This window comes from Cucurbita pepo, chromosome LG08 (genome assembly GCF_002806865.2).
Source record: "Cucurbita pepo subsp. pepo cultivar mu-cu-16 chromosome LG08, ASM280686v2, whole genome shotgun sequence".
Classification (NCBI taxonomy): Eukaryota; Viridiplantae; Streptophyta; class Magnoliopsida; order Cucurbitales; family Cucurbitaceae; genus Cucurbita; species Cucurbita pepo.
Genome location: NC_036645.1, coordinates 1717092 through 1737684, shown reverse-complemented (window position 1 = coordinate 1737684; position 20593 = coordinate 1717092). Strand labels below are relative to the sequence as shown.

At 38.7% G+C, this 20593-nt stretch overlaps 5 protein-coding genes and 1 long non-coding RNA gene across 9 annotated transcripts; 4 read left to right on the top strand and 2 right to left on the bottom strand.

The window, feature by feature from the left end:
* Window positions 1-358: 358 nt before the first annotated feature.
* LOC111800122 (protein CDC73 homolog) lies at window positions 359-2200 on the bottom strand. Its single transcript, XM_023683709.1, has 3 exons — window positions 1110-2200; window positions 924-1006; window positions 359-736 (listed from the first exon to the last, which is right to left on the bottom strand). The coding sequence occupies exons 1-3, from the start codon at window positions 2155-2157 to the stop codon at window positions 644-646; spliced, it is 1224 nt and encodes a 407-aa protein (XP_023539477.1). The 5' UTR covers window positions 2158-2200; the 3' UTR covers window positions 359-643.
* An 876-nt stretch (window positions 2201-3076) lies between these two features.
* On the top strand, window positions 3077-9140 carry LOC111800662 (folate-biopterin transporter 1, chloroplastic-like). The gene is made up of 9 exons (XM_023684459.1): window positions 3077-3281; window positions 3969-4180; window positions 4516-4580; window positions 4702-4864; window positions 7391-7539; window positions 7621-7863; window positions 7983-8151; window positions 8242-8334; window positions 8447-9140. Exons 1-9 carry the CDS (start codon window positions 3215-3217, stop codon window positions 8741-8743), a joined length of 1458 nt encoding a protein of 485 aa, XP_023540227.1. The 5' UTR covers window positions 3077-3214; the 3' UTR covers window positions 8744-9140.
* Window positions 9141-11057: 1917 nt separating this feature from the next.
* On the top strand, window positions 11058-11692 carry LOC111801010. Its single transcript, XM_023684963.1, has one exon. It carries the CDS (start codon window positions 11131-11133, stop codon window positions 11629-11631), a length of 501 nt encoding a protein of 166 aa, XP_023540731.1. The 5' UTR covers window positions 11058-11130; the 3' UTR covers window positions 11632-11692.
* An 893-nt stretch (window positions 11693-12585) lies between these two features.
* Window positions 12586-14166, top strand: LOC111799729. The gene is made up of 3 exons (XM_023683181.1): window positions 12586-13312; window positions 13405-13554; window positions 13661-14166. Exons 1-3 carry the CDS (start codon window positions 12743-12745, stop codon window positions 13949-13951), a joined length of 1011 nt encoding a protein of 336 aa, XP_023538949.1. The 5' UTR covers window positions 12586-12742; the 3' UTR covers window positions 13952-14166.
* Window positions 13334-16666, bottom strand: LOC111799728 (pentatricopeptide repeat-containing protein At4g14820). Of its 3 annotated transcripts, XR_002815882.1 has the most exons (4): window positions 15963-16666; window positions 14174-15808; window positions 13630-14073; window positions 13334-13533 (listed from the first exon to the last, which is right to left on the bottom strand). XR_002815882.1 is itself a non-coding variant. In XM_023683180.1 (3 exons), exons 1-2 carry the CDS (start codon window positions 16553-16555, stop codon window positions 14221-14223), a joined length of 2181 nt encoding a protein of 726 aa, XP_023538948.1. In that variant the 5' UTR covers window positions 16556-16666; the 3' UTR covers window positions 13334-13533; window positions 14174-14220. The 3 variants fall into 3 exon arrangements, 2 of the variants coding, with proteins under 2 accessions (XP_023538948.1, XP_023538947.1); XM_023683180.1 differs by lacking the exon at window positions 13630-14073; XM_023683179.1 differs by lacking the exons at window positions 13334-13533; window positions 13630-14073 and having other exon boundaries at window positions 14088-15808.
* A 247-nt stretch (window positions 16667-16913) lies between these two features.
* LOC111800773 lies at window positions 16914-20582 on the top strand. 2 transcript variants are annotated; one of them, XR_002816019.1, is made up of 5 exons: window positions 16914-17051; window positions 18975-19080; window positions 19169-19587; window positions 19671-19734; window positions 20215-20582. It is a non-coding gene; the product is annotated as an uncharacterized LOC111800773 (long non-coding RNA). The 2 variants fall into 2 exon arrangements; XR_002816018.1 differs by having other exon boundaries at window positions 19164-19587.
* The last annotated feature ends 11 nt before the right edge of the window (window positions 20583-20593 follow it).

The window sequence follows — 20593 nt, the reverse complement described above, 5'->3', positions numbered from 1 at the left end:
CACAAACTGCATTGATGACTAAAATGTACAACAGGAGGGGGAAATCCCAGCCACCATAGGTGAATACAAGAGAAAAAGAAACCACCAATTATCGACTACGGTAGAATGACTATAACCAGCAAATGGGGATGAGCATTACACTAATACAAGGCAGTACAAAGAGAATTATCCGAAAAGATATCGAAGGGTGGAGACTTATTACTGAAAAAGTGAGGAATTTATTTCTTGACAAAGAGTCCAAAACAAGATCCTATGGATGGCTAACAAACACGAAGCTTCTCTTCATCTTTAAAAGGAAGTACCATCGTGCTTTCTTAACCTCCCAGAATTTTCTTGCATAGGCGCAATGCAGCAAACATATATAAGCTTGGAGCAGTAAAACTCAACTCTCAAGAGATACATTAACTTTTACAAATACAATCTCACTAGCAACATGTAAGCTATATAAACTCAGATTTCTCTAAGTTCCTAACTTACCCTTTCAAATAATCTAATTGGTCATAAACTAATTTTCATTAAGATTTCCTAGAAGTGTTATTTTACATCTGGAACAAGACTCGGTACGATTATCAGGATACCAAACAAGAACATTCCCCAACAAGTAAAGGCAAAAAGGGGAAAATGGTACGCCATGAAATTCACATCAAGAATGAGACCGTGACCTTACAAATTCTTCTAGCCTATCCCACACCTCCAATGCTGCAGCTCTGTCTTGGTGCCGCTTGTTCTTGCTAATCTGCAAAAGGAAACATTATTTAAATTACTACAGGACGTTGCTGAAGAACAATAGGGAAGAATTAACTAAAAGAGGCAATGCAAACAAAAATAAGCACAGAGACGGAGGGGGGGATTTCAAAATTCAAAGTTTGAATCAAGACAATGCAACAGGTTAGAGGGGGAGGATCAGGGAAGTAGAAGATTACCGAAATAATTTTAACATTCCACTGCTTCACATTCTTAGCTGATTCCAAACTGTCGTCTTCAAAACGCATAAAAAATCCAATAACTGCAAAACAGTCAACACGCTTATTAATGAATTGGAAATTTCTCTACTTAAAGAGAGTATTAAGGAACAAAATCAACTAATTTGGGATCAATTGTTCACTTACTTTTATTGAAAATCTCAACATGATCCTTAAAAGGCCAATCTTTGAACTGCCATTCCTTTCCCAATACGAAAACAGCTACAACACGGTCCCAATCCTCTGATTTCAGAGCCGAGGGTTTATCTCTAACCTCGTAGGCAGTCACCACCCTATCTCTGTCCCTACTGAACTTCTTCTGCACGGTCACACAATCAGGCCTCGCCCCTTTCATCTGCTTAACCTTGACATCCGTGGGTATAAAAACACCATCTTCTAAAAACTCCTTTACATTATAAATTGTGATAAGAGTCTGAAAAGCACTCGGAACCAGAATTATAGGCACACCTTCTCCAATCTTCCCTCCCTTCAAGTGCATTTTCGGCTTCGGATTCGCATCATAACCCAAATCATCACCATATCCCCCCATGCCCCTGTCATCAGAACCCATTAACCTACTCTTAGCAACTAAACCATCCTTCCTCTGTTGCGATTCAATACGCTGCCTCTCCTCCTCGCGCTTCGTCGAGGTCACAAGCACGTTATAGAAATTCCTATTCTTACATTCCAACAACGATTCCCTATCCTTCAACGGTCTCTCAATAGCCCTAATCATCGCCATATAATCAACATTAGTAGAATCCTTAAAACCGTCGTCCTCATCCACCGCATCAATAGCAGCGCCAACAATCACCGGATCTTCAGGGCGATACTCATCGACAGAGGGCAAATCGGGGAACTTGGGATTTTGCGGGACAAGAAACTCGATGGCGTCGGAGGAGGAGACCTTACCAGTAAGATAATCAAGCAAAGGCTTCCGGTCGGGGAAAGTGACGGAAGAAATTCCCTGAGTGCGAGCGTTCTGAAGGTACTCTGTGTGCTTGATATGGTGATTCTTGATGTAATAGACGAGGGTTTCTATAGTGTATAGATTTCCCTGTTTGGACCGGTAAGCTGTTTCGGCGGAGCAAGGGAAGGAATAGTCGGAGCCGAAACGGAACTCGCCGTTGACTCGGACGATTTTGTCGAGCTCGCCTCGAATGGTGAAGTCTCTGAGAGCCGAGAGAGGATCCATTACCAGTGCCGTACCTTTTTTTTCTCAGTGAATCGAGGAAGAAAGATCTTCCCTTTCTTTCATATTGGCGTCCGAGGATATTTTTGTAATTTCAAGTTTAATTAGATGATTAAATTGGGCCTTTAAACTTGGCCCAGTAAAACTTTAAAGAAATATGGGCTTGGGCCGCACTTATTTTTATTTTTTAAATTATAAAACGTGTGTTTTTCTAAAACTAATTGGACTAAATATATTAATTGTGAACAAAAATAAATCTTAAATTATAAATTTATTACATTAATTTTTTTTTTAATTTCTTTCAATTAAATTTTTTTTAAAAATTAATGCACTAAATATACAAATAATTATATTAAACTTAAAAAATAAAATATAAATATGAAGCTTTATATAATAACTTAACGAGTCAATAAAATTAGGTCGAAGTGGTTGGTTCTGGCTAATAAAAACATTAAATTTATTTACATATATATATATATATATATAATATATATATATATATATATATATATATATATTAACGCTAAATTTATTTTTGGAATATTTGAATAAAATTAACCTCAATGGAAATGAATTTTGAAAATTTGAGGCATTTCTTTGTCTAAAAGCATTTTAAAAATAGCAAAAAATTCCACCTCGACAGCCACGCAAAAGCAACCGAAATCGTCAAAATTCAATTCTTTTTCTTGGCGCAACCAAGAAGAGGGTCAGTTTAGTCATTTTCTTCTAATTAAATCACAATTAATATTATAATCCAAATTAGGAAACTTAATTAATATTATATTCCACCTCCATGGTCTTCATTTTACACTAAATCTCAAATTCAGAAGAGGGCCAGTTTAGTCATTTTGTTCTAATTAAATCACGATTAATATTATAATCCAAATTAGGAAACTTAATTAAATTTCTCAATTTCTCAATCTCACGCTTCGAAAACCCAATTCTGCCCTTCCCCCTCCTTCCCTCCTTCCCTCCCTCCTTCAAGATACGTCGTAAGCTGGCCCTTCTTGGCGCTGGAACATTCAACTGGAGTTGACGTTCGCGGTCGCTGAAAGAGGACATGTCCGTCGCTGTTCCCTTGTCGCAAATGGACGTGGATGACGAGTCTGCGCCTAATTCTTGGAGTAGTAAGATTATCATTTTGTTTTGTTTTGTTTTGTTTTGTTTGTAGGAGTACGCCATTTATTGGAGTCTTTGGAAATTGGAGCTTTGAGATTTGAATACGAACTGGTTGTCTTTTTTAAATTTTGTTTCGTTGCTAAGAATCGGTTTCATGGTGAATCGCAAAAGATACTTCGGAATCCAGGATGAGAGTTTTTCAAATGTAATAAAGGTTCATTGATTGCGCGATTGCTATTGATGAAGAAAGAGGTTTCATTGGAGGAGCAGTTTTGATTCTGATTTCGTAATAAATCGTGTTTCGTAACTCATTTTTTCATTAGAATTGGGGTCAAATACTGCAGAGTAAAAAAGTGGGGAAAAAGTCAGAATCTCCGGAGTTTAGGATGATCCCTCGCGTGCACACTGAAGGTTGATTAATAGATCGTGTATATGGATCGATGAAGGAAATAGTTTTGGATTGAAGCTTTAATCTTATTTTTTGCTTTTTTTATCATCCATTTGTTAATTTCTTGAAGAATTAGATGCAAAAGAGCTCTAATAGCTTGTAAATACGACATTGATGTGATTCTCAAGCTTTGGACGCTTTAGTGTTGCATTTGGTTGCTACTCATCATATTATATCAAAGCCAGCACACTATGAATGTACCTAATCACTTGATTCCCCTTATTGTTCTATTGCTTGTATGATCCAGGTAATGACAGGGAAGGGATGCTCTCATACGGTGGTCAAAATACGGCTCATATGAAGAAATATTATCCAAGCACCATTAAATTTTTTGGGGTGGACCTATCCCCAGATAATGTGGCTGTCGCCATGGTCTATTTTGTTCAAGGGGTTTTAGCCTTAGCAAGGCTTGCTGTTAGTTTTTACTTAAAGGATGACCTACACCTAGATCCGGCAGAGGTACATACTATAAGTCCTGTGATCATGAATATTTAGGTCTTATTTACAAATTTATGATGTTCAGTGTTGACCTACCTTAATGGTGCATGCTGATTGTTGTATATTATGAACTTTTGACGTTTGTTTTCTGCTCGACATTCTTATGCATAACTCTTCTTTATTCGATGTGATAGAGTCATTTTCCTTTGTGATGAAATTTTCAATGAAGTTTATTATCTTAGTATTCTTTAAAATGTTCATGTGTTTAAAGGATACTTTAGTTTCAGAATTTTGTTTTGATCAAGGCAAAAAGATTGTGGTAATTAGGTATCTGATAAATATTATTTATTGACTAGACAGCTGTAGTATCTGGCTTTTCTGCTTTTCCGTGGCTTATCAAACCTTTATATGGGTTTATCAGGTATAAGTGTTTCTCTTCTTTGTTTCTCTCTTTACCTGAGTCTCCAACCTGGCTTCCTCAGTCTCACCAAACACCAAATGGAAGAAAATTAATTTTCTAATGAGCTTTTGGGCAAATGCAGCGATTCTGTTCCTCTTTTTGGTTATCGGAGGAGATCATACTTGATTTTATCAGGATTGCTTGGTGCACTCTCATGGACTTTGATGGCCACCCTTGTTGATAGCAAATATGGTGCAGCTTTCTGTATACTTCTTGGATCTCTTTCTGTAGCATTCTCAGATGTTGTAAGTGTCTTTTACTTTGCGTTTATTTCTCTCTTTCTATCAAAGTACTTTTTCAGTGATGCTAGATGTGCTTTTTATGGAGACCAGAATTTAGGCTGGCATCATAATAATTCATTGTTTACATAAACTTTTCATACAAGTATTTGGAACTTTGATCCTTAGTTTTGAGTGTGAAATATGGTGCATAGACCAAGTCCCACAGTGGACCAGTTCCCAAAACTATGCTTATCGTTGAAGTTCCCAACTCCCTTGGTGTGTAACCACCCCACCGTAACAAACTACCAAGTAATTAAATTTAGGCCACCACTGATATACTAATAACATTCCAAATATTTTCCTATTAATACTCTAATAAAATGGTAGGCAACCTTCAATACTCCTTTTAGCACATTGCAGTAGCGGCCATAATACTTTGAGGCCCAGCTTCGCATTTCACCCTGTTGCTGATAAGGTTGCAGTTTTACTGAAACCTTCATAAGGTTCCCTGTCTCTATGATATTTGTCAACGTTAACTTTCATGAGTTGCTTAGCTTGCATGAGTTTGAATTAAGCCATCCACCACAGTGTCTGTACGGTGGATGCATGTCAGTTGAAGATACTGTGGAAGAAATAGATATACAATGCACCAAGGGAGGAGTGGGTTGACCAGTGAACAGCTGCTCTAGAGGGATCATGGTGGAAACTTGATACAAGGTGTGGTGTCATTTTCTTTACCTGCGATATCCTAAAGCATCTCAAATATTAGTTAAGTCCCTAAATATCTCAATGACCTCTGGTATCCCCATGGTGTTATGATTTGCTTTGCATTAGATCAATCTCCCTCGATTGTAAAGAACTCTCGCCAAAAAATGATTGTTAACACACATAATCATTGGTGGACATAGTTCCTCTCAGGATCATGTGAGCGTCACAACTTCCTTTGTGAATAGGTTAGCCATTGAAGGAGTGTAAGGATCTTAAAGTCCTCAAGTTTTTGTATTTTGTGAAGTGATTGACCATTGTTAGGATGGAGTCCTTCCCCTCAATGAGGTAATCCTTCAATGATGTTCACGCCATCCCAAGGCAAATGAGAAATGGGCAGAGATTGCAATAGCCTAGTTAAGGACCTTACCAAATATTTGTTGTCCTGGCAGACGTCATGCTGTGTCTCAAACACCCTTACTACATCTTTCGTGCCCTCCCCAGTAAATATCAGTAGCCTTTCCTTCTATGTTTTGAGTTCCTATATGTGACCCTTAAGCAAGCTGCCTAGATTCCCGAAGGACAAGAGCAACAAGATGTGAACTCTTTACAAACAACCAATCGTCCTTTGTTTGTACCTAAGCTTATTTGTTAGATTCTACTGAAAAACGTAGATACGCACTCTGCCCCTTTGATACTCCCTGCTTGATTTGTGAAAGGAAAGAATTAGATCCACTTGTTTGTCTTAGTTGCGTTGAAGTGCTTAACGTCTGAATTATTGTAAGGGTCACCTAGGACAGAACTTGAGAAAAAGCATTTGCAATCTTATTTCCAATCTTGGACGATATTGTCTCTAAAAACTGGACCTTAGCAAATTTGTCCACTACCTTTTGATCATTGTACTAGGTTGTTACTTTAGAGCTTTATCATCACTTTGATGAGGGATCTACTGCCCAAGAGATGGGGTCTCCACTTTTGCACATCCTCATTTCATAGCTGAAACAATTGCTATCAGCTCTTTCTCCTGGATCCCTGTTGGCATGCTTGCAAAGATAGGACTTGGCTGCAGTAAGCAATTGATGTTAAGTAGAACTAATACTAAGACTTGGTCATGGCTATATTTAGCTGTTGACAGGCTTCTTTGCTATTTGATTCTACCCAAAGAAATCATTCTTTAATTGCTTGTTTCTTGGATGGTTCACAATGAACTCTTTTACCTGGGTTCACATATCCCAAAATGTACAAACTTATAAGACATCAATCATTCGAGTTTAGAAGGTCAAAGGTGCATTGATGAACTCAAAGCGCATCACTCAGAATATATAAAGGGCTCTCTTGCATCTTGAAAGCTGTCTAGCACATCCTAGTCTCACTTTTATTGGTTGTATCTTGATTTTGGTCAAGTTTTGAGGAAATCATGGATCCATTCTGAGTCTGGCAAGTCATCAATGTGAGAGATGGGAAATTTATTTAGTCATCACAAAACCTCCAACACCTTTCCCTTTTCTTCACCAGTGAGACAGGCTCGGAGGATGGGATTTGACTCGATTGTGTGATATTTCACGCTAGCATTTCCCCCACTAAATGTTCAAGTTTGACCCTTATGAGGAAAGCTGAAGTGTAGTTTTTTCTTTCTTTTTTCCTATTTTTTTAGATAAGAAACAAACAAAAACTACATTGCAGTTGAAGTATACATTTATTCTTGTGAATATAAGAATGCTTCAATTTAAGACAGAATTTTGTGCATGTGCATCTCTCTTCGTCCAATCTACTTGACAAAGATTCATAAATGTACGGTTTGCAATCTAGTGTTTCTTTTTCTGAAACATCAGAATTTTGGTATAGGTCGTAGATTCCATGGTAGTTGAGAGGGCTCGTGGTGAATCACAAAGTATGTCAGGATCTCTTCAATCCTTATGTTGGGGGTCTTCGGCTTTTGGTGGAATAGTGAGTTCCTACTTTAGTGGCTCACTGGTGGAGGCATATGGTGTAAGGTACTATAATTCTTGATGCATGGATGTTACATGAACAATTGCGCTGATTGTGAACTCTAAAAAGTGATTTGGGTGTCTCAGGTTTGTTTTTGGAGTCACAGCTTTGCTGCCATTGATAACATCTTTGGTGGCAGTTCTTGTAAAAGAGCAACCTGTGAGAGGGATAAATCGTCCTTCAGCTAACTATGCTTTTCTCCGGAGCTCAAGAAAGCACGTTGTTGAATTGTGGGGTGCTGTTAGTCAAAGAAATGTGTTCCTTCCAACATTATTTATTTTTTTGTGGCAGGCAACACCACAATCAGATTCTGCCATGTTTTTCTTCACGTATGGCCACTATCTTTCTAAATGTTGCCCTTTTATCCACATTTTTAGTCGCTTTTAAGATTTCGTGTTCTCAGCATCTAACTTGTATCTGAATAATCGTGGTTTTATTCTTTTCTCAGTACAAATAAACTTGGATTCACTCCCGAATTTCTCGGGCGTGTCAAGTTTGTTACATCGATAGCATCACTGATTGGCGTTGGGCTTTATAATGGATTTCTCAAGAAAGTTCCTCTTAGGAAAATTTTTCTTGTAACCACCATTTTTGGTTGTGCACTTGGAATGAGTCAGGTCTGTGATATGATAGAAACATTTCACCAGTTCTTGTCTGTGTTCCATACATTATTATCTACTTATCTTGCTTTTCTGGTCATTTTTTAGGTGCTCCTCGTTACGGGAATAAATCGAGAGTGGGGTATTAGTGACGAGTGGTTTGCGATTGGGGATTCGTTGGTTATAACGGTACTTGGTCAGGTAATATTTACTAAAGTACAATTTTGCATCCAATCGGAGTATGCATGTACTTGTCCTCCCCCAACTTCACCAGAATTTTTAGTTGATTATAACGGTTCTTCTTTTCTTGCAGGCATCTTTCATGCCTGTTCTTGTGTTAGCAGCAAAACTATGTCCAGAAGGAATGGAAGCCACCCTTTTTGCAACCCTCATGTCCATATCAAACGGAGGGAGTCTGCTCGGCGGCCTGATCGGTGCTGGTTTGACACAAACGTTAGGTGTCACCAGAGACTCGTTCGACAACCTCTCGACCTTGATAATCCTGTGCAACCTCAGCTCACTGTTACCTTTGCCGCTGCTCCGCCTCCTTCCCCAGGAATCTCCGGACTCGAGCTTAGAGACTACAGACATGGAGTTGAAATCTAACTGAAACTTAGGTAGTTACTTCCCAAAAACAAAAACTGTCACCACTTTTTTAAGCTTCCACAAATTCTTGTTGGAGAGAAGAGCGAGGGACTGTAAATGAGATGATTAGGAGGTGAAAGAGTGATGTCTTGACCCAGAGAGGTCATAAACGATGAAACAGTGACACTCCTAAATCATGTGGCGAGCTGACTGTGTTGTCCACGTGGGTGGGCCCTGACTCCCTTCGCTTATCCAATCGGTGCCCCTTGTTTTGGGATGGCAGTTTGATTGATATATGGGAAACATAATTGAGTCAGGACACACCACCCGCCGCACGAGCCACGTTATGGCTTATCTCATTATAAACATTACCCCTCTCCTACTTATACAATATTAATATTAACTTCTACCCGTTTCTTATACTCTGATCTCTTAATGAGTTGAATTAGGATTGATCTTAAAAGAAATCAAGTGGAGGTTTGAACGGACTGATACCGAAGAAGTAAAGAACTAGTTGCTTGAACGTATTTTATTATTATTATTTTTCGGTTTGTGTGACATCCAATTCAATTTAGAGGATAAGTTTATAATTCATGGGAATTGCCATTTGGGCTGTTAATGGGTGAAAGGTCTGGTGGAACTTCAAATGATTGAGCATAAAACAATTATATTTTTGCCATTCCCCACCAAAAAGATGAGCCAGAAAACAATAGAATATTCAGAAATTGCATCCAAAAGAAAATCTATAAAGGTTGGAGATTCCATGGGATTGAATGACCCAAGAAGAGAAAATTATGGATTTCTTTAAAAATACTTCTCATTATGGAAGAAAAAGAAGTATCAATTCAGTATTGATGATTGGATTTTGGGGTCATTGGGCAGAGAGATTGATGTGGGGAGGGGTTTGTTGGAGGGTAAGAGCATGTGGGTTGCCCATGTGAAGAAGGTATCTCTCAAAACTCACTCATTCCACACTTATAAATATTGAATATAAAGAGGAGGCCATGTGACAAATCATTGTCCCACTAGATAATGCCATTGGGAGAGATTAAAAAAAAAGGGTAACCCATGTAGAAGCTTTTATATACCATAATCAAAGTTTCGACTAGGTTAGGTAGTAGATAGTGTCATAAATGGGTTACGTAAATAACAATCACATTATGATGGTTCATGTGAGATTCCTCATCGGTTGAAAACCTCTTCTTAGTAGACGCGTTTTGAAACAATGAGGTTGATGACGATACATAACAGGCTAAAACGGACAACATTTGTTAGCGGTGGGCCGGAGCTATCGTGGTATCAGAGCAAACATCGAGCGGTGTGCCAGTGAGGACGTTGGGCCTCCAAGAAGAGTGGATTGTGAGATCTCACGTCGGTTGGAAAGAAGAATGAAACATTCATTATAAGGGTGTGGAAACCTCTCCCTAGTAGACGCATTTTAAAATGGTGAGACTAACGACGATAGGTAATGGGTAAAGGGAAAATTTATGCTAGCGGTGGACTTGGGCTGTTACAATGATATCAGAGCCAAACACCAAGCAGTGTGCCAACGAGAATACTGAGCCTCTAAGGGTATGGATTGGGAGATCCCACATCGGTTATAGAGGGGGACGAAGCGTTCTTTATAAGAGTGTAGAAACCTTTCATTAGTAGACAATATCTATTAGCGAGCTTGAGTGGTTGCAATTCACAAATTCTTCAAATTATGTTGATAAAACTCAAAAGTATATGATCTGTTTCAACCGCCCTACAAACCCTTTTCAAGGCTATCTATGTGGACCTTTTGCATTTTTTTTCTCCCGAAAATGTGAACTTTGAGACCTATTTCTCAATAAGTAACATCGAAAAGGCAAGCGACTTTCATGGTCCACACATTTGTGTCGTTTTGGTTCTCGAGACATTTAAGATATGTATCGAGCTAATATATCAATGAATGAACCAATTGTGGTTAATCTAACATCCAAAATTTAGGAGCCAAAATTTTAGCTAATAATAATTATTCATTTCCATTGCTCGAGTGAAGGGAGAAAATTAAGAACAAATTTTTAAAAAGTATATCAAGTAAGTTTATCATCAACTAATTTTAACATTTATCGTCACTAAATTATAAAACACCACACGAACGACAATAGAGACTAAACTAAAATAACGTCCCGACTCAATTATTATTGTATTAAAAAAAAAAAAAAAAGTAGATTTTTCTAGAGAGAGAGAGAATCCAAGCAATAAGAGACGACTAGAGTCAACGGTTTTAATTTGGATTATTTATTATAAAGATTCATCAAATAAGAGCAAGAGAAAATTTTGGTATTTAATACCTAAAACAACCTCCTCTCCGACCAACCCCTTGTCGTTTTTTTTTTTCCTATTTTTCTCCAAAATTTCTCACTTTTTTCTCCTCCTCCGCCATTGATGCTCCAAACCCAAAGAAAATCTAAACCCATTTCTAAATTCCCCATTCCATTTCTGGGTCATCCTCTGTTCATCCAATTAACTCCAAAGCTTCGAGCTTTTTCATCAATGGAGATCGAGGTGGTTGTCACGTGCGAGTGCTGTGGCTTGAAAGAGGACTGCACCCAATTCTATATCAGCGAAGTTAAGGCGAAATTTGAAGGGAAATGGCTGTGTGGGCTTTGCTCGGAGGCTGTTAGAGACGAAGCTAAGCGAAGCAAGAAGCCATTGGTGGGCTTGGAAGAAGCTGTCGATGCCCACATGTCGTTTTGTCGTAAATTTAAAGCTAACCCTGCAATTCGTGTCGCTGATGGAATTAGGCTCATGCTTAGGAGGAGGTCGAGCGACGTGTCGGCTTCTTCCTCTTCTTCTTCTGAGGCTAATTCTTCTGCTAACAAGTATGGGAGATCCAAGAGCTCGTCGCAGGTGGGTTTCGACATGTCGTCGCTGTCGTTGTACTGATTTTTGGAGATTTGTTAATTAACTATTGACCGATTAGGGTTTTAATCTCTCTTTCTTTCTTGGTTGTTATTATTATTATTGGAATAATATATGTTTTTTCGGCCATTTTTTAAGCTTTCTTTGGGTACAAAATTACTTATTAAATCCATTTTTTGATGAAATTATTAGTTGGATTGGGCCTAATTGAGAAATGAAATTTGGGTAAAAAGCCCAATACTCATCTCGGCCCAAGAAAAGGTGGAAAAGCCCAAGCCCAAGTCAATCTTCATACCCCAAAACTCTACCTTACTAAATTTGGGTAAATTTTTAAAAGAATTCTGATAGGATATAAATAATCGAACTCTATATTGAAGGGTCGGTCTGACACTATCCACCTTACTCCACCACGACATGATACATCTCTTAGATGAACACGACTCTCCACAATGATATGATATTGTCCACTTTGAGCATAAGCTCTCATGGGATCATTCTCTAAATTAGCTGATGTGGGACTTTCATCATCCAACACCTCCCCTCGAACAAAGTGCGCCTCCCCTTAATCGAGGCTCGACTTCTTTGGAGTCTTAGTCATTTTTTACTGCCTTCGAGGAGGCTTGTCCCCTTTTTTTCTTTTGGAGTTCTTTGTTCGATATTTGAGGATTTACCAATCTATTGGAACAACTAAGTTTAGGGGATGACTCTAATACTATGATCATTCTCTACATTAGTCGATATGGGACTTTCATCTTCTAACAACATCGTCCCAAGAGGCATTGACACGACTCAATGCAATGTCCTAAGAGGCATTGACACAATTTATTACCTTATTTAATCATAAAATTTGCAAATATTACAACGAATTTGCTATTATATGGAAACGTTCTATATTATGAAAATATGAAACTGCATAAAATAATTAATATTTCTAAATATTGACATGAATGAGAATAATATGGAAAATAATTGTACGTATCAGAAAAAATTTCCGTATTTGAGTAGATTGCTAGGAAAGAAACGGATCCCACGTGGCATCAAAATATATGACCGTTGGCAATTCAATTTCTCTGTCTCTCTTTTCTGGTTAAATCTTTCCATCCCTCTCGTTGAGAGACGAGACCTAAAGAAAGCCATGAAAACGGTACTTTTTTCCACCGCCACCGCCACCGCCATGGAAGAAGGCGAGCGATCGGAAGCCCGCGACAGATGTTACTATCCCGGTTGCCGGAAAGATGCGAATTGCAACTGCAAGATTTGCTTGGACAGTATCAACGCCACTTTGGACCTAATGTCTTACAGTGTTCAAAAAACCTCACTCATGAAGCTCTCTGCTTCGAGACCTAATGTTGAGGCCACTCCGATTTCATTTAATCCTTTGATTTTGACGACACCGCCATCGGGCACGTCTCGAATCATGAAGTACCCTAATTTTATATCTCCGGTGAAATTGAGTTTGGGATTCGAGGCTGAGGAAGAGGAAAGAGATTCAAGTTCGTTGCATCGATTTCTGACGTTGGTTTTTGTTCTGAGTTTGATCTTTGTGATGACTATTGGGTTTTCGTGTGCGATCGCTAGGGTTATTAGGCCGAAGCTGTCGGTGTTCGTGCATGATTTGAATGGGAAACTGTGGGAGTTGCAGGGGACCGTGAATGTGGAGATTTCTAATTGTAGTTGCAAGGATTCCATGTGGGAAATTGATCAGGTAGATTCAGAAACACTCTTGTTTCAACTTATAATCGTCTCTCTTTTGGGTTTATTTTCAGTTGTGTTCTTAACATTATGCTTCCAATGTAGGAGGGAATGCTCTTAAGTTCAAGGTGCACAATGTACAAATCAGCCGTAGGGGCAGTGAGCTTATGGGGATGGCCTCTACAGACTGCTGGACTGTATCGTACCAGATTTTCGCATCGGTCGATCACGATCCTATCAGGCAGAATTAAACAGGTGAAGTCAAACCTTCTGAGTTAAATTCTAAGAACAACAAAAAGCTGATAATGGACAGAAAACTTGATGATATACTACTGAATGATTTGGTCTTTCTGTTTCCTAGTGGTCTGATGGAGGGATCGATTTGGTGGTTCGAGAGGCGAACACTTCTTGGGTTCAGAAAGGATGGGGAGCCACACCTGTGCAAATCGATCCTCGTACATCGGTTCTCGAGTATCGACTGAGCTCATTGTTAGAGAACTCGAACTTGAATACAATGGCTGCAGATTTCTTCAAACATTGGATGTCAAAAGTCATAAGAAGACTGAAGAACAAGCTTTGGATGTTGTTTTTGGATGTTGAAACCATGTTTCATCAGACTAGAACTACACATGATTTTAAGACTCCAACATGAGGAGAATGGAGTCTTAAAATTTTAGTTTCCTTTCTCTCTTCCTCCTTTTTTGGTGGAAGCTAAATTGCTTTATTTCCTTTCCTATGTCATGTCTCTAGGATCAAGATGTTAGTTGATACTATCTGTAAATGTAAACTTCATGGAATCAGGTTTCTATCTATTTGATAGTTACTTTTTCTGGCTGGAAATTTATAAAAGATATCAGAGAACATGAACACATACCGTCTTTACAAGAACACGAACCGTCCTGTAAAAGTAACAAGAATTGGTCACCAGTAGTCTTTACAAGAACACGAACCGTCTCTGTAATGGTGAAACCGAGTTCTGTCCCGAACGACAATCTCTCTGGCATACACCTTTGAGGCTAGTTTCATAAAAGCATGACAATCCTCACAAATCCGAAGGTTCTTTATAATGCAAATGCGTGACCCTTCATTCATAAGGGCATAGCACAATGCCAGTTTCTCACTGTGCCAGAGGACTAATTCCTTCTTTTCCTCTTCGTCTAAATCAACGAGCACACAGTTGATCTGTGGTGTATAACCAGCCAGCTTCAACGTTTGAACTACCTCATTTAACTTTTGATATATTAGATCAGCTTGCTTGTGTTTTCTATCTGCCATTTGAAATTCATGCACCTCATTGTTCAATTCAATTCTACTGCATCCTCTCTCTTTCGAAACGCCCATCTCGTTCATAAGTTTTCTAACATCCCCAGCGTCTTCCCATCTTCTTTCTTTAGCATATAAGTTCGATAAGACAACAAGGGCGCCATCGTGATCTGGCTCGAGCTTGAGAACTTGTTTAGCAGCAAATTCTCCCAACTCAGTGTCACCGTGGAGCTGACAAGCAGCCATAAGGGATCCCCAAATAATAGCATTAGGAGCAAATGGCATTGCTTCTACCACCTCAAGAGCTTCTCTCAGCAATTTTGCACGGCCAAAGAGGTCAACCATACAACCAAAATGCTCGTGCTTGGGACTTATGCCATACTCATTGATCATCGAGTGGAATATTCTTTGGCCCTCCTCAACTAGACCTCCATGGCTACAAGCATAAAGCAACCCCACAAATGTGATCCAATTAGGCTCAACGTTTTCAACTTTCATTTGATGAAATAGACTTAAGGCATTATGAGCATCTCCATGCATTGCAAGAGCATTAATCATACTCGTCCAAGATATAACATTTTTCTTTGGCATCTTTCCAAAGATTTCTCTCGCTCCTTCTAGACTCCCACATTTGGCATACATATCAATGAGTGCATTATTGATAGACAATGCCTTGCCGAACCCATTTTTATCAACATAAATCTGGATCCATTTGGCTTGATCTAATGCACCAAGATGAGCACAAGCTGAGATGACACTCAACATGGTGACTACATCAGGTTTCATTCCCAGTTGTTGCATTTTCTTGAACAGTACAAGAGCCTCTTGAGGGCAATCACTCTCAGTATATCCAGAAATCATTGCACTCCAACATATCAAGTCCTTCTCCACCATTTGATCAAACACACAGCGAGCATCACCAATCTGTCCACCTTTTGCAAGCCCAGAAACCATGGCAGTCGAAATAACCATGTTCTTAGGGGTTATCTTTTCATACAGATCCCAAGCCAAGTCCGTGGAGCCACAACTTGCATACATCTTGATGAGAGCACTTTGTAAGTGAGGATCCATGACAATATTGTTCTTAGTTATGAACTCGTGTATTTTTGTTCCAAAATCCAAATTTCCAGCTCGGGCGCAGGCAGAAAGAATAGTTGAAAGAATCATTTCATCTGGTTCCAAGCCTGTTCTCTTCATTTCTTCAAAGAGTTGAAAGGCGAGATCATAATAACCACTTATGCAATACCTGAATATTTGAGGGTAAGGAGAAAATGACCATGAATTCAAAATCATAAGATAGAAAGATACAACCATAACAATGCAAGAAAGCGTATAATTAACAGAATTCTACCACATCCATCATCACTACTAAATGCAGAGCAACAAAATTAGTTTCATACCCATCAATCATGATGCTCCAAGTGACGACATCCCTCTGAGACATTTTATCAAACACCAACCGGGCTTCCATTATCCTTCTACAGGCAGCATACATTCTAATCAATCCCGTCTCCACAAATGGGTCTGAACCAAATCCCAGCTTCGACGCGAGTCCATGAATCTCCATCCCAGTTCTCAAGGAAAGATTCCGCGAGGCCGCTTTTAACAGGGGTGGGAAGCAGAACCTATCCAAACTCAGACCCTCAGCCCTCATCTTCTCGTATAAAAAAAGCGCATTCTCCGGCTCAGAACCTCGAGATAATTCACGCAGAAGCTTGTTGCAGAAACGGGTCTTGGGCTCAGGAATTTGATCGAACACAGAGAGGGCATAGTCGAGGCTGGGCGAGAGAGCACAAGAGGAAAGAATCAGTTTGAAAAGAAGGGAATCGGAATCGGAGCGTTCGAATTTGGAGCGGAGGATTTGAGCGTGGACTTGTTTGATGTGGAGGAGGCTGGTGGCGGAGGAGAGAGCGGCGGAGAGAGCGGTGGGTCTGGTGGGGTATGGGGGGAGATGAAGAGGGAGGATGGAGGTTGTGTGGCTGAGCGTTTCCATTGCATTTAGGTTAATTAGAAGTTGAAGATGAAGAGATATTGAGTTTGGAGCAGTTTACAGGTCGCCGCCATTGAAGGAAGCTAGAAAGCAGAGCAGAGAAATGGCGGCGGTTTGGAGGGAAATATCAGGATTTTAATTATCTAATATAAATATTTTAAAAGTAAATTTAATAATCTAAAATATTTGTTCCATAAACAAAATCTATATAATAATTTAATAGAGAGAAAAAAAAAAAAAAAAATTGGCGCGGAATATTTTATGTTATTATCTAATTAATTTTTTTTAAATATATTAAAATTCCAATTTTTAATTTATTAGATATAAAATTGAAAATTAGAACGATCCAACAATCCAGGGCCATTTTTTTTCTAATTTTTTTTTTGCTTCTTTGCATTTGAGGTCTCACTCGCTCCGTTCAATCGTCGTGTCGGGTGATCGGAGCTCCGCCATGGGCGAAGCTTTATTTGAACTTGAACAAGTTCTCAGGTCCAAACAGGTATTTCATTTTCTTCTTGCCTTCGCTTTCTCTTCCATTCCGTAATTTTTTACCTTATCAAACTCACCTAAGTTCCTCTACGCTTTATATTCAAGTTTGTTTTAGAATGATTGTTGTCAAGGATCCAAAGAGAACCTCGACGAATCTGTTTTTTCATTTTATCTTGTTTTGATTTGATAAGTTGAGCTCATTTTTGGCATTGACTTGGTTCTCTGATGGAACTGCTGAACCAATTTTGGTTCAAGCTGAGAATTGCGTTAATATGTAGCACGTCGGTTGATTGGAATGCGAAATACGATTTCGTTTAACTTATTTTTTCTACTCTGTGGAGAATTCTTCCGAGGGAGAGATTATGATGAGTTTATAAGGAAGAATACTCAAGCATTTTGAGAAACCAAAAGCAAAACTACGAGAGCTTACGCTCAAAGTGGACGATATCATATTCTATTGTGGAAGCTGTGGTTTCTTCTAACATGGTATTAGAGTCATGCCCTTAACTTAATCATCTCAATAGAATCCTCAAGTGTCAAACAAAGAAATCGCTAGCGTCGAAGGTGTAGTCAAAAGTTACTCAAGTGTCAAACAAACAGTTGTTCGAGGGCTCCAGAGAAAGGAATCCAGCCTCAATTTAGGGGAGGCTATTCAAGGGCTACATAGGCCTCAAGGAGGCTCTATGAGTGTACTTTGTTCAAGGGGAGGATTGTTGAGTATTGTTGGGAGGGAGTCCCACGTTAGCTAATTAAGGGGATGATCATGGTTTATAAGTAAGGAATACATCTTCATTGGTATGATGCGGAAACCAAAAGCAAATTCATGTGAACTTATGCTTAAAGTGGACAATATCATACCATTGCGGAGGGCGTGATTTCTAACCTTTTGTACAACATAGAACAGCTTGACCATTGAGGAAGGGACTTTGCTCCAAACATGCAAGCCTAAGGCTGTCTGAGATTTTACATTTGGAGGTAGCGTGACATGGGTAGGTATGTTGTAAAATGCGGCAGAGTTCATCTTCCTTCCATATCTGAAAATTTGATACGCTGAAGATACCTAGAAGCCAGAGGGAGCTTTTTAATTTTGAATGTTAATGCGTTTTTTGCTCCTAGGACTGCTTAGCTAGACCATCTCGTTTTTCATAATTATAGTGCACAATTTATTTATTAGCTTCGAGGAATATTTTTAAGCAATAGTCAAATTTCTCTTGCTCTCTTCAGCATTCTTAGTTTCAACTTACACATTGAATTTATTTGCTTATGCTCATGTGCTAATTATCTTCACGTGTAAGTACAATAATTTAGTTCCTGTCCCCATCTGATTAATACTTATAGTTTCTCTTATTTAGTTTGAAGAATAATTGTGTGCATCCCTCGATTTTCAATTATGCGGTTTTCTTCATCATTACATAATCGGGCATCAACTTGGGTAGAAGTAATCTTACTGTTATAATTTTAATATGGATAATTGATGCCGGAATTTGGATTCAAAATTTGGAGGTCCAAATATCAAGAAATGTGTTCACCCCGTACTTGTGAACTGCAACTCATCAATATAGCATGATCTCAGGCATTGTTATTATAAATTTCCTGGAATTGAGAACTGTTTACCAGAGACGTAGGGAAGTCTGTTCCAAGTTCTCAACAAGTTGCCTTGCACCAAAACAAATTAAATGTAGTGTATTCAAATGGAATGATTCACTGGGATTCTGGTGTATGTTACCATTTTGGTCAAACGAGCTTTTCTTATGTTAATAGATGGACATATCGCATATATGTGTGGCAAAGGTTCATACTTGATAAGAATTTGAACATCCAAGTGGAAATAAAAGCAATTGCTTGTTTTATCATTACACTATGAGTAAATCGTTGCTGGGACACTATGTTTTTTCTTATCATTCTGTCTGATTTGAACTTTTGCTATATGCAGACTAAGCTAGGCACCGAGGCTATTGCAGACCCTCTGGATTGTATTTTCGGTTCATTGGCCAGAGAAGAAGAAATCATTTGAGTTAGAAATGACGGAACTAAAAGTGGTATGAACTTCTCCACTTTTGATTTTTCCAAAAGGCATCATATCATTCTTTACTTATAAATTTATGATCAACCCCTTAATTAGTCTAGGTGGAATTTCCTCCCAACAATCCTCAACATAGCACATCATGCAAATCTCAGTCTCGTAGTAGAAGATACCACTGTCAGCATCGAAAGCTTTGAACGTGTGTAATTCCAGGTTCAATTCATTCTAAGAAGAGATTAAGCAATCATGAACCATTTATGTTTATAACGTTCATATCCATAGTGCAGTGTTGTCATTTCCCTAGTACAAGAAAGAAAAATGGTCTATAATCGTTTCCATATGGTTGTTTTATGCTGCTTATTCTTTGGTGAATTAATGGCCAAGGTACTCAAAGAAGCCACAGCCATCCATAGTGCACGGTCCAACAGAGCACTTACAGAGACGATGACGATGGTCATGGCAGTAGCTTTGGTGGTTGTTGAGAAGGGACAGCGAAATTTCGAGAACGCGGTAGTGGTTAAAGGTTGGAAACTCCCGTCCCTTTTCCAGTTACTCAATTTCCTAACATCCTCGGAGTATTTGAGTGGAAAATCTTTGTTTTTTCAGACCGCGTGGCATGTTGAAAACCCTACACAAGCAAGACGGCTAGGAACACGCGTCAAGAGAGATGGTAAATGCCTCTTGCCATCACTTTTTATCCTATTATAACTAACTACAAACTTCATGTTTTGTCGTTTTTACATTAATATGAGATTCTCTCCCTTCTTTTTTATGGTTGCGATTAAAAGCTGGAAACGCTTTACTTGGAAAAATGATTTCATGAAACTGGCTTGTTCCTGAATCATGGTCAAATGGACATTAAAAAGTTTCATGTTCTCCAATAATACAAACTCAAATTTTTATTTAAGTTTCTCTGTCATGCCTTCTCGGACCATTTCTTCAATTGTGAGATATAGTAAGAATCACGAATCTCCACAATGGTATGATATTATCGACTTTGATCATAAATTCTCATGACTTTGTTTTTTGTTTCTTGAAAGGCCTCGTACCAATGGAGATGTATTCTTTACTTATAAACTCATTATCATCCTCTAAATTAGCCAATACAGACTCCTTTCTAACCCTAACGTATTTTGTTCTTCTCTTTTAGCTTGTGAGGAGATGCTTTTTGTATATATTTACAGTAGAGGAGATGCTTGTTGCTTTGTTAGTACCCATCCATTTTGATCTTCATACTGTGAGGTGAAATTACTTGTTGGGTTCTACTGAGCAGTTGAAAGCAAAAGGAGTGATTAAAAAAAGAAATGGAAGCTTTATCAATTCGGGAATCTGAAGCATGATTGCGGCCCTACCGCACGCATAGTGCCGCAATAGATATCAGACAAAACCCATAAGCCCTACCTTTTTGTTTTTACCTTCTTGATTCAAAGCCAAACCTTCAATAGTACAACTTCTACATGTGATGATTGTAGGCATAAGAATTTTTTTGTTCTCTATTTTTCAAGAACACTTTTTTTTTTTTTTTTTTT